General features: G+C 43.7%; 1 protein-coding gene across 1 annotated transcript in view; it reads left to right on the forward strand.

Annotated features, from left to right (window-relative positions):
* The window catches only part of CACNA1A (calcium voltage-gated channel subunit alpha1 A), a 204225-nt gene that overhangs the window by 15970 nt on the left and 174510 nt on the right, over nucleotides 1–13745 (forward strand). Inside the window, exons 3-5 of the mRNA XM_044282909.1 lie at nucleotides 6728–6819; nucleotides 10062–10214; nucleotides 11001–11188. Of these exons, the coding sequence (XP_044138844.1) occupies nucleotides 6728–6819; nucleotides 10062–10214; nucleotides 11001–11188 (433 nt within the window). The remainder of the gene's footprint in view (nucleotides 1–6727; nucleotides 6820–10061; nucleotides 10215–11000; nucleotides 11189–13745) is intronic.

Here is a 13745-nt window from a genome sequence, read left to right on the forward strand (position 1 = left end):
TGTGGCACTCGCAAAAAGACAGAACATGTCCTATTCTTATCCGTTTTACAGACAAGTATGGCACTGTTCTATAGAGGCCAGGAGGTTCTGTTCCGCAAAATGCGGAAGTACCACTGTTCCATGCATTGGGGACCACAATTTGCAGTCCCCAACACACGGGCCACATCCATGTGGTTTTTCGCAGACAGTTGCAAGCCCATTGAACTTGATTGGGTCCGTGATCCGTCTGCACCACAAAAAAAATAGAACATGTTCTATTGTTTTGTGGTGTGGAGGCACGGAGAGAAATCCCACGGAGGCACTCCATAGTGCTTCCGTGGGGTTCCGTGCCTCTGTTCCGCACCGCTCCTTCCGGATTGCGGACCCATTCAAGTGAATAGGTCCGCATCCGTGATGTATTGCACAAACGGCCGGTGCCCATATATTGCAGACCTAAGAGGAAGCAAGGAGAAGATGGGCTAGCATGCCTATTTCAAAGCATGGTGGTGGAAAAGCTTTCTATAATGGTCTGCCAGTGCACTGCTTTCCAAAATGGGTTTGATGGCATATTGGAACATGATTAATATAAAAAATTAAAATCAGACATCATATAGAACATGACAGTCTCTTTCTAACAAAGCCAGAACCAGCCCTGTACCTCACAAGGGTCCATAGATCTGCCCAATCATTGCTCTGCTAGATTTATGTCAAGCTGACAGCTCAAGGGGCGTGTCTTTTCTGCAGCACTAAGGAACATGTCCATGCTCTACCTATCACAGCTCAGGAGGCGTGTTCATGCTCTCCCTATCACAGCTCTGGAGGTGTATCCATGCTCTCCCTATCACAGCTCAGGAGGCGTGCCCATGCTCTCCCTATTACAGCTCAGGAGGCGTGTCCATGCTCTCCCTATCACAGCTCAGGGGCGTGTCCATGCTCTCCCTATCACAGCTCAGGGGTCTAGTCTCAGCTCTCCCTATCACAGCTCAGGAGGCGTGTCCACGCTCTCCCTATAACAGCTCAGGAGGCAGTTGAAGGATGAAACTGAGCATGTGCGACCATCTCAGTGAGCAGGACAAAGAAATAAGAAAAAGAACAAACAGCAGGTGGCCCTATACAAATACATTTTATTAAATAACTCAGTGACTCACCAAAATTATTGTCAGATTTGCCTATAGACAATGGATTTCTGGTTGCACAATTTCCAAGCACCAATAAGGTTCAGTGTTGCTGTTTGTGGCGTACATTATAAGAGTAAGTTCTGGTAACTTTCACATTAAGTTCCATTACTGCAACATACCGACAACTTGTTAATAACATACTATAAAACAGAACTAGCTGATGTCAGTATTAGCCAGACACTGAACCATATTGACCATGGACTGGACTATGTAAAGAGGATTTGCATTCCCACATAATTCTGTAATGATTCTGAGTAAAAAGCATTTTCCCGTAGAACACTAAATCCTACTTGATTTCATTGAGCAGCCTGTAGTCACTGCTTTACAAGACTGAGAAGCTTCCCTGAACTGATATATGTTACCGGAGGGTGAGGGTGGGCTGACTCATCTCTCTGCTGCACCGAAGCCAGAGCTAAATGACTCTGACCCTTATGCCATTTTTGTTAATCATCCTAAAACACTTAACCCTTTGGGAATGTATTGAAATGCAATGCTATGGGTTAAAATCCTATAATTTCAAATGCTTTTCAGGGGTAACAACAGATCTAAATTTTTATTTATTTATTATAACACAATATTACAGGGTAAAAGGATCAGGAGCTGGGTTACTGTAATAAGATGTTACAGGGGTAATAAGAGGATCAGGAGCCGGGTTACTGTAATAAGATGCTACAGGGGTAATGAGAGGATTAGAAGCCGGGTTACTGTAATAGGATGTTACAGGGTAATAAGAGGATCAGGAGCCGGGTTACTGTAATAAGATGTTACAGGGGTAATAAGAGGATCAGGAGCCGGGTTACTGTAATAAGATGTTACAGGGTAATAAGAGGATCAGGAGCCGGGTTACTGTAATAAGATGTTACAGGGTAATAAGAGGATCAGGAGCCGGGTTACTGTAATAAGATGTTACAGGGTAATAAGAGGATCAGGAGCAGGGTACCTGTAATAAGGTGTTACAGGGTAATAAGAGGATCAGGAGCCGGGTAACTGTAATAATATGTTACAGGGGTAATAAGAGGATCAGGAGCCGGGTTACTGTAATAAGATGTTACAGGGGTAATAAGAGGATCAGGAGCCGGGTTACTGTAATAAGATGTTACAGAGGTAATAAGAGGATCAGGAGCCGGGTTACTGTAATAAGATGTTACAGGGTAATAAGAGGATCAGGAGCCGGGTTACTGTAATAAGAGGTTACAGGGTAATAAGAGGATCAGGAGCCGGGTTACTGTAATAAGATGTTACTGGGTAATAAGAGGATCAGGAGCCGGGTTACTGTAATAAGATGTTACAGAGTAATAAGAGGATCAGGAGCCGGGTTACTGTAATAAGATGTTACAGGGGTAATAAGAGGATCAGGAGCCGGGTTACTGTAATAAGATGTTACAGGGTAATAAGAGGATCAGGAGCCGGGTTACTGTAATAATATGTTACAGGGTAATAAGAGGATCAGGTGCCGGGTTACTGTAATAGGATGTTACAGGGTAATAGGAGGATCAGGAGCCGGGTTACTGTAATAGGATGTTACAGGGTAATAAGAGGATCAGGAGCCGGGTTACTGTAATAAGATGTTACTGGGTAATAAGAGGATCAGGAGCCGGGTTACTGTAATAAGATGTTACAGGGTAATAAGAGGATCAGGAGCCGGGTTACTGTTATAAGATGTTACAGGGGTAATAAGAGGATCAGGAGCCGGGTTACTGTAATAAGATGTTACAGGGTAATAAGAGGATCAGGAGCCGGGTTACTGTTATAAGATGTTACAGGGGTAATAAGAGGATCAGGAGCCGGGTTACTGTAATAAGATGTTACAGGGTAATAAGAGGATCAGGAGCCGGGTTACTGTAATAATATGTTACAGGGTAATAAGAGGATCAGGTGCCGGGTTACTGTAATAAGATGTTACAGGGTAATAGGAGGATCAGGAGGCGGGTTACTGTAATAGGATGTTACAGGGTAATAAGAGGATCAGGAGCCGGGTTACTGTAATAAGATGTTACTGGGTAATAAGAGGATCAGGAGCCGGGTTACTGTAATAAGATGTTACAGGGTAATAAGAGGATCAGGAGCTGGGTTACTGTTATAAGATGTTACAGGGGTAATAAGAGGATCAGGAGCCGGGTTACTGTTATAAGATGTTACAGGGGTAATAAGAGGATCAGGAGCCGGGTTACTGTAATAAGATGTTACAGGGTAATAAGAGGATCAGGAGCCGGGTTACTGTAATAAGATGTTACAGGGTAATAAGAGGATCAGGAGCCGGGTTACTGTAATAAGATGTTACAGGGTAATAAGAGGATCAGGTCCCGGGATACTGTAATAAGATGTTATAAGGCAGTGATGGTGAACCTTTTAGAGACCGAGTGCCCAAACTGCACCCCAAAACCCACATATTTATCACAAAGTACCAACATGGGAATTTCCCCTGAATACTACAGTCCAGTATAGTATATCTTCCATGTACTTTTCGCTGTAAAAGCCTGTTTACACTCAGTGCGGATCCGCAATACATGGGCACCGTTCCACGTGCATTCCGCATCACGGATGCGGACGCTTTCACCTTAATGGGTCCGCAAATCCGGAGATGCGGAATGGTGCAGAACGGAAGCACAGAACGGAACACTACGGAGTGCTTCCATGGGGTTTCATCCCGTACCTCCATTCCGAAAAAAGATAGAACATGTCCTATGTTTTTGCAGATCGTGGACCCATTAAAGTGAATGGGTCCGTGATCCACTGCGGCTGCCCCATGGTCGGTGTTTTTGCATTGCGGCCCGCAGCACGGCCACGGGGTTCGTGTGCAGGAGGCCTAAGGCATATTGGTACACCATAGACTTTTCCAGGGTGCAAGTGCCCACAGATAGGGCTCTGAGTGCCGCCTCTGGCACCCGTGCCATAGGTTCGCCATCACTGTTATAGGGTAATAAGATCAGGAGCCGGGTTACTGTAATAAGATGTTACAGGGTAATAAGAGGATCAGGAGTCGGGTTACTGTAATAAGATGTTACAGGGTAATAAGAGGATCAGTATCCGGGTTACTGTATTATGATGTTACAGGGTAATAAGAGGATCAGGAGTCGGGTTACTGTAATAAGATGTTACAGGGTAATAAGAGGATCAGGGGCCGGGTTACTGTAATAAGATGTTACAGGGTAATAAGAGGATCAGGAGTCGGGTTACTGTAATAAGATGTTACAGGGTAATAAGAGGATCAGGGGCCGGGTTACTGTAATAAGATGTTACTGGGGTAATAAGAGGATCAGGAGTCGGGTTACTGTAATAAGATGTTACAGGGTAATAAGAGGATCAGGAGCCGGGTTACTGTAATAAGATGTTACAGGGTAATAAGAGGATCAGGGGACGGGTTACTGTAATAAATGTTACTGGGGTAATAAGAGGATCAGGAGCCGGGTTACTGTAATAAGATGTTACAGGGGTAATAAGGGGATCAGGAGCTGGGTTACTGTAATAAGATGTTACAGGGTAGTAAGAGGATCAGGAGCCGGGTTACTGTAATAAGGTGTTACAGGGTAATAAGAGGATCAGGAGCCAGGTTACTGTAATAAGATGTTACAGGGTAATAAGAGGATCAGGAGCCGGGTTACTGTAATAAGATGTTACAGGGGTAATAAGAGGATCAGGAGCCGGGTTACTGTAATAAGATGTTACAGAGTAATAAGAGGATCAGGAGCCGGGTTACTGTAATAAGATGTTACAGGGTAATAAGAGGATCAGGAGCCGGGTTACTGTAATAAGATGTTACAGGGTAATAAGAGGATCAGGAGCCGGGTTACTGTAATAAGATGTTACAGGGGTAATAAGAGGATCAGGGGCCGGGTTACTGTAATAAGATGTTACAGGGGTAATAGGAGGAGCAGGAGCCGGGTTACTGTAATAAGATGTTACAGGGGTAATAAGAGGATCAGTATCCGGGTTACTGTAATAAGATGTTACAGGGTAATAAGAGGATCAGGAGCCGGGTTACTGTAATAAGATGTTACAGGGTAATAAGAGGATCAGGAGCCGGGTTACTGTAATAAGATGTTACAGGGTAATAAGAGGATCAGGAGACGGGTTACTGTAATAAATGTTACTGGGGTAATAAGAGGATCAGGAGCCGGGTTACTGTAATAAGATGTTACAGGGGTAATAAGGGGATCAGGAGACTGGGTTACTGTAATAAGATGTTACAGGGTAGTAAGAGGATCAGGAGCCGGGTTACTGTAATAAGGTGTTACAGGGTAATAAGAGGATCAGGAGCCGGGTTACTGTAATAAGATGTTACAGGGTAATAAGAGGATCAGGAGCCGGGTTACTGTAATAAGATGTTACAGGGGTAATAAGAGGATCAGGAGCCGGGTTACTGTAATAAGATGTTACAGAGTAATAAGAGGATCAGGAGCCGGGTTACTGTAATAAGATGTTACAGGGTAATAAGAGGATCAGGAGCCGGGTTACTGTAATAAGATGTTACAGGGTAATAAGAGGATCAGGAGCCGGGTTACTGTAATAAGATGTTACAGGGGTAATAGGAGGAGCAGGAGCCGGGTTACTGTAATAAGATGTTACAGGGTAATAAGAGGATCAGTATCCGGGTTACTGTATTATGATGTTACAGGGTAATAAGAGGATCAGGAGCCGGGTTACTGTAATAAGATGTTACAGGGGTAATAAGAGGATCAGATCCCGGGTTACTGTAATAAGATGTTACAGGGTAATAAGAGGATCAGGAGCCGGGTTACTGTAATAAGATGTTACAGGGTAATAAGAGGATCAGGAGCCGGGTTACTGTAATAAGATGTTACAAGGTAATAAGAGGATCAGGAGCCGGGTTACTGTAATAAGATGTTACAGGGTAATAAGAGGATCAGGAGCCGGGATACTGTAATAAGGTGTTACAGGGTAATAAGAGGATCAGTATCCAGGTTACTCTATTATGAGGTTACAGGGTAATAAGAGGATCAGGAGTCGGGTTACTGTAATAAGGTGTTACAGGGGTAATAAGAGGATCAGGAGCCGTGTTACTGTAATAAGATGTTACAGGGGGTAATAAGAGGATCAGGAGCCGTGTTACTGTAATAAGATGTTACAGGGGGTAATAAGAGGATCAGGAGTCTTGGTGCCTTACAAATAGATCAGCTTTCTGGAAAGCGCCTGACTGTATAGGGAGGGTGCTTAGGGACTGATGGTCCCCCCCCCCCCTTTCCCCTTAGGGGCATTCAGGAATCTGGCCCCGTCTCAGTAATGGTTAAGTAGGTTGCAGATTAGGGTCATTGAGGGTTAATCCCTGGGGATCCTCCTTAGACAGGATGAGGGCGGTGCAGGAAATCCTGAAGGTCAAATATACCTCTTCTCTGTCCTGGTCACTTCTGTTATGGGTCAAGGGGGTATAGGGGCCAAGGGTGAGTTAAAGGTGGTATCCCCTTCCCTGTTTCCCTGGATACCAGCAGTCTGTATATTTTAGTTCTTTACTGCTATCTTTATATTATTTTGTGGCACATGACTGCTATGTTTGATTGTATATTAAATAACCCTAACATCATATAGTAACTGTATGTATTTTATATTTGCAGAATTATTGCATCTACTGGGCAAGAGTTCGATCTTCGGACCCTCAGGGCTGTTCGTGTGCTCAGACCCCTGAAGCTGGTGTCTGGAATTCCAAGTACGTCCATTCCATTTTTTTTTAAACATTTGCCCACTGTTTTATCTTAATCCTTGTTTTCTACTGACCCGCTGTTGCTTTGTTACACTGGGTTGTTTTTGAACCTGTGAACATCTTTTAGTTTGCGGCATGGGAACCAAAGGTTGCGTGTGTGTCCCTTTCCAGATGAGTGTCCTGCTTGTAAAGTAAACTGCACCACTCATGGTATCAGCAGAAGCCTATGACCATTTTAGATGCTTTTGATACATGAAGTTGTGGAACAGGGTAATGCCTGCCTTAGCCTTTCAGTCGGTGGAAACATATGACTATAGACATCGAGCCCATAGAACTGGCCACAGGGGCATAGTTAGGTCAGTGGGTCTTGTCCTGAATATTGGACACTTCACCCCAGCCCTAGGCTTGGAAAACCAGGTGACTCCATCTTGGCACTCACCTTTTAATCATAATTGATTAGTACTACGTATAAGGTATGATATGAGCTCCCTCCCTCATATCCCGTATATCTTATGTTGGAATATCTGCTTTCATCTCATTTACAGTTAGTAAGCATGAACATATGACAAACGCTCTGCTAGACCTCCTACTGTCCCAGATGAAGCGGTGCCAGCCCTCCTCTGACCAGGCCATTCCTGTCACTGACGCAGAAACGGCCGTCCAGAAAATGTGTCACTAAAGGGACATTTGCCAGATGACCATTTTTTTTAGTTAGTCATCTTTAACAGATTAAAGGTTTAACCCTTTAAAAAATTCAAATCAAGTGATATTTACAATGAGAAAGTGAAAAAGAAATTTTTATAAAAGTTTGCAAATTTATTGAAAAAGCAAAAACAAAAATTTCACATGGACATAAGTATTCAGACCCTTTGCTATGAGACTTTACATTTAGCTCTGGGGGCCTCCCATTTCTCTAGATGGTATTTGAGCTGTTTCTACTCCTTGATTGGAATCCACCTGTGGTAAATTCAGTTGACTGGAGAAGATTTGGAAAGAGACACACCCCTGTCTTTTTAAGCTCTCACGGCTGACAATGGAGATCAGAGCAAAAACCAAGCCATGAGGAGGAAAGAACTGCCTGTAGAGCTCAGAGACAGTATTGTGTAGAGGAACAGATCTGGAAAAGGGGACAAAAAATGTCTACTGCACTGAAAGTTTCCAAGAGCACAGTGGCCTCCAAAATTCTTAAATGGAAGAAGTTTTAAACAACCAGGACTCTTCCTAGAGGTAGCCACCCCACCGGACTAAGTAATCAGGGAAGAAGGGCCTTGGTAATAGAGGTGACTAAGAACCCAATGGTCATTCTGGCTGAGCACCAAAGACCCTGTGTGCAGAGAAACTTCCAGAAGGTCAACCATCACTACAGTACTCCACCAATTTGGGCTTTATGGCACCGTGGCCAGAAAGAAGCCTCTCCTCACTAAAAGACACATGAAAGTTTGCAAATAAACACCTATAGGACTCTCAGACTGTGAGAATCAAGACTGTCTGGTCTAATGAAACAAGAACTTTTTGGCCCCAATTCTAAGCGTCATGTTTGGAGGAAACCAAGCACTGCTCACCACCTGCCCAATACCAACCCCATTGGTGATGGCAGCATCATGCTGTGGGGATCTTTTTCAGCAGCTGGGGCAGAGACACTGGTCAGAGTTGAGGGAAAGCTGAATGGAGCCAAATACAGAGATACTCTTAATGAAAAGCTGATCCAGAGCTCTGGACCTCAGACTGGGCTAAAGGTCCACCTTCCAACAAAGCAATGATCCTAAACAAACAGCCAAGACAACACAGGAGCGGTTTAGGGACAACTCTGTGAATGTCCTTGAGTGGGCCAGCCAGAGCCCTGACTTGAATCCCTTCGAACATCACTGGAAAGACCTGAAAATGGCTGTCCACCGACGGTCTCCATCCAACCTATCATACTGAAGAAGAAGACTGGAGGCTGTAATTGCTGCCAAAGGGGCTTCAACTCCTGAGTCCTGAGGAAAGGGTCTGAATACTTATCTCAGTGTGAGAGTTTAGTTTTTCCTTTTCAATAAATTACCAAAGATTTCTAACATTTCTAACATTCTATTTTCAGTTTCTCATTATGGGGTATTTAGAGCAGAATGATGGGGAAAACTTGGTTATTTAATTTTTTTAGCACAAAGCTGCAAAATAACATGGATGTTACCGAGCAAAGGGGTGTCCCCATTACAGAGATCACCAAAACCACCATATTAAGTGGCCCCTATGTCAAGATCCCGCTCTTTTACAAGCTTTAAGGATGTGACGGGAAAGACCTAAGCCAGTTATCCATCCACAGACAGCTGTTTCGGGGTGTTGCCCCTCATCAGTGTGGAGTAGGATTCTGGCTAACCGGGAGCAATGCCTTGGAGACTACTCAAACAAAACAATGGCTGATCTTAGGGAGACCAGCTGATCCTGGCTATCAATGTGTTGAAGACCAATAACTGGGGCTCCACAACTATTTTACATATTACTGTTTCCCAGAGAGCTTTGCACTTTGGATTGCTGTTTCGAGACTCTTAAATGAGGCTCCACAGTGTATTCTGTAGCTGGTCTCCCTAAGATCAGCCATTGTTTTGTTTGAGTAGTCTCCAAGGCATTTCTCCTGGTTAGCCAGAATCCTACTCCACACTGATGAGGGGTAACACCCCGAAACAGCTGTCTGTGGGTGAATTACTGGCTTAGGTCTTCCCAGTCACATCCTTAAAGCTTGTAAAAGAGTGGGATCTTGATATAGGGGCCACTTAATATGGTGGATTTGGTGATCTCTGTAATGGGGACACCCCTTTGCTCGGTTTTCCTTCCTTTGAGGGATATATGGCTATCACTGTGTTGAAGACCCATAACTGGGGCTCCACAACTATTTTGCACATTTCAGATAAAGTTGGTGTGTAGGAGAAGATATTTTCCTGTTTTCTGGTTTTCCAGGAATATCCATTGATGTCCTATTCTTTTTACTGGCTTTAGTGAATCATTGGTGGGGATCCAATCCCTTGGACTCACATTGATCTGGCCCTTGATGAACGTGTCCATAGATGTGGTGACCAGAATGAAGTCTCCTTTACTTTACTCACTGCCTGTTCTCTTATTTTAGCACATGGTTTGAGCTAGTGTACATTTTATGTTTATTTTTTTTACAATTCTCTTACATGGAATACATGAATTTGAGGATGGAGAACACATTGACAATATCTTGTCTTGGTTCTGGCATCTTCAGTTGTGGATATTTTATTCTCCTGCAGGTTTACAAGTGGTCCTGAAGTCTATTATGAAAGCCATGATTCCTCTGCTCCAGATTGGGTTGCTACTCTTTTTTGCTATTCTCATCTTTGCTATCATTGGACTTGACTTCTACATAGGAAAATTCCACAATTCTTGCTATGAACCTTATGGAGGTGAGTCTCAGCCTTCCTACTATGTAGTAGATCCATGACCTACCATACTCGTTTCTTTTTTTTAAATACCATTTGGTTTTAGATCTCAAGGGTATTTTATCCTGATTATTTCAAGGTAAAGTTCTGATTATGGTGGGAAATGTTCTGTAAGGGTTCATGTTTTACGTCAGCGTGAACACCTTAGGCTGTATTCACATCAGGTTGTGAGCCTATGTTTGGCTATACACCAGCAAAAGGTCCTGTTGTGTATGCTAGACATATCCATAGGGCTCCACTCACCTGATGGTGGCCAAATTAGTGTCCTTTTGGCCTCTGTCGGGCCTGTATTTCTACATTCACCTTTATGCTGCATTGCAATAGTATGTAGTAGACTGTTATTCACTATCGCAATATACGGTGGTGGTGGTGGGGGGGGGGGGGGATTACCACATGGTTTATATATTTCCTATTAGTGACATATCCCACTATATGACTATACAGAGAGATACGTCACATCCTTCCGGCAGAAGATTTTCACTGTGCAGAAGCCAAATGGGGGCTGAAAACATAATGTGAACAGAGCCTACAATGCCCCACATTCTGAGAGTACCTTCTTTTTTGCGTGTGCTTTCATCCTCGCCCGTCATTTTAAGTTACTGTTGAAAATTGACGATTTCCTCAAGTATGCCAGCAAACAAAGCCACCGCGTACAAGGCCAGATTTAGATTGCATGCTCTCATGTTCAGCCATCTGTGTATGCACCAATCAGCAGGCATATGTTGTAATGCTTTCTCTGTTCCCTTGTAGATGAGATACAAGTGGAAGGCCTCTGCGGCAATGATTCGTCATCACGGAGGTGCCCTGATGGCACAGTATGCTACGCCAAATGGGAGGGACCCAATAATGGCATTACTCAGTTTGATAACATCCTGTTTGCAGTGCTCACGGTATTTCAGTGTATAACTATGGAGGGCTGGACAGACATTTTGTACCATGTGAGTATATGTATGAGTATGCCATAAACAAAATACAACCAATTGTGCACAAATGCAAAATAAATGAACCACATCTCCACAACGAAGAGCTATTCTTTCATTACTGTTATCGATGCTGCTAACAAATAGGGCAGGCTCGCTGGTAGGTCCTGTGTTCCTGCACCGATACACTTGGGTCTGAGAGCTGGGCGGACAGCTGGTGCTGAAGAGGCACCGCGAATAACTGCACATACGTGAGGGCTTAATGAGTAGGAATTCTGCAGAGTCAGGGTAAAGAGGGAAGAATGGCGAGGGAAAGAGAAAAGAGACGCAGAAGGCTAGCTACAGACCGAACACTGTGGAAAATCTGCAGAATGAGGGCATGCTGGCTGCTGAAAACAGCATTAACCGTGGTGCTACAATTCAGATGGAAATGAAGGGAAGAGAACAACGATGTGTCAGAAATGAAGACTGATGGCATATAGTATGAATAGATTAGATGTGTATAATGTGGTAAGAATGGGTAGACATGAGTGTAGGATAGAGTATGAATGGGGAGAGATGAGATGGATATAGGATAGAGTATGAATGAGGAGAGATGGATATAGGATAGAGTATGAATGGGGAGAGATGGATGTAGGATAGAGTATGAATGAGGAGAGATGGATATAGGATAGAGTATGAATAGGGAGAGATAGATGTAGGATAGAGTATGAATTGGGAGAGATGAGATGGATATAGGATAGAGTATGAATGGGGAGAGATGAGATGGATGTAGAATAGAGTATGAATGGGGAGAGATGGATGTAGAATAGAGTATGAATGGGGAGAGATGAGATGGATGTAGGATAGAGTATGAATGGGGAGAGATGGATATAGGATAGAGTATGAATGGAGAGAGATGAGATGGATGTAGGATAGAGTATGAATGGGGATAGATGGATATAGGATAGAGTATGAATAGGGAGAGATGGATATAGGATAGAGTATGAGTGGGGAGAGATGGATGTAGGATAGAGTATGAATGGAGAGATATGGATATAGGATAGAGTATGAATGGGGAGAGATGGATATAGGATAGAGCATGAATGGGGAGAGATGGATGTAGGATAGAGTATGACTGGGAAGAGATGGATATAGGATAAAGTATGAATGGGGAGAGATGGATATAGGATAGAGTATGACTGGGAAGAGATGGATGTAGGATAGAGTATGACTGGGGAGAGATGGTTATAGGATAGAGTATGACTGGGGAGAGATGGATGTAGGATAGAGTATGACTGGGGAGAGATGGATGTAGGATAGAGTATGACTGGGCAGAGATGGTTATAGGATAGAGTATGACTGGGCAGAGATGGTTATAGGATAGAGTATGACTGGGGAGAGATGGATGTAGGATAGAGTATGACTGGGGAGAGATGGATATAGGATAGAGTATGACTGGGCAGAGATGGTTATAGGATAGAGTATGACTGGGCAGAGATGGTTATAGGATAGAGTATGACTGGGGAGAGATGGATGTAGGATAGAGTATGACTGGGGAGAGATGGATATAGGATAGAGTATGACTGGGGAGAGATGGATGTAGGATAGAGTATGACTGGGGAGAGATGGATGTAGGATAGAGTATGACTGGGCAGAGATGGTTATAGGATAGAGTATGACTGGGCAGAGATGGTTATAGGATAGAGTATGACTGGGGAGAGATGGATGTAGGATAGAGTATGACTGGGGAGAGATGGTTATAGGATAGAGTATGACTGGGCAGAGATGGTTATAGGATAGAGTATGACTGGGGAGAGATGGATGTAGGATAGAATATGACTGGGGAGAGATGGATATAGGATAGAGTATGACTGGGGAGAGATGGATGTAGGATAGAGTATGACTGGGGAGAGATGGATGTAGGATAGAGTATGACTGGGGAGAGATGGTTATAGGATAGAGTATGACTGGGGAGAGATGGATATAGGATAGAGTATGACTGGGGAGAGATGGATGTAGGATAGAGTATGACTGGGGAGAGATGGTTATAGGATAGAGTATGACTGGGGAGAGATGGATATAGGATAGAATATGACTGGGGAGAGATGGATATAGGATAGAGTATGACTGGGGAGAGATGGATATAGGATAGAGTATGACTGGGGAGAGATGGATGTAGGATAGAGTATGACTGGGGAGAGATGGATGTAGGATAGAGTATGACTGGGCAGAGATGGTTATAGGATAGAGTATGACTGGGCAGAGATGGTTATAGGATAGAGTATGACTGGGGAGAGATGGATGTAGGATAGAGTATGACTGGGGAGAGATGGTTATAGGATAGAGTATGACTGGGCAGAGATGGTTATAGGATAGAGTATGACTGGGGAGAGATGGATGTAGGATAGAATATGACTGGGGAGAGATGGATATAGGATAGAGTATGACTGGGGAGAGATGGATGTAGGATAGAGTATGACTGGGGAGAGATGGTTATAGGATAGAGTATGACTGGGGAGAGATGGATATAGGATAGAGTTTGACTGGGGAGAGATGGATGTAGGATAGAGTATGACTGGGCAGAGATGGTTAT

Source organism: Bufo gargarizans, chromosome 2 (genome assembly GCF_014858855.1).
Source record: "Bufo gargarizans isolate SCDJY-AF-19 chromosome 2, ASM1485885v1, whole genome shotgun sequence".
NCBI classification, from domain to species: Eukaryota; Metazoa; Chordata; class Amphibia; order Anura; family Bufonidae; genus Bufo; species Bufo gargarizans.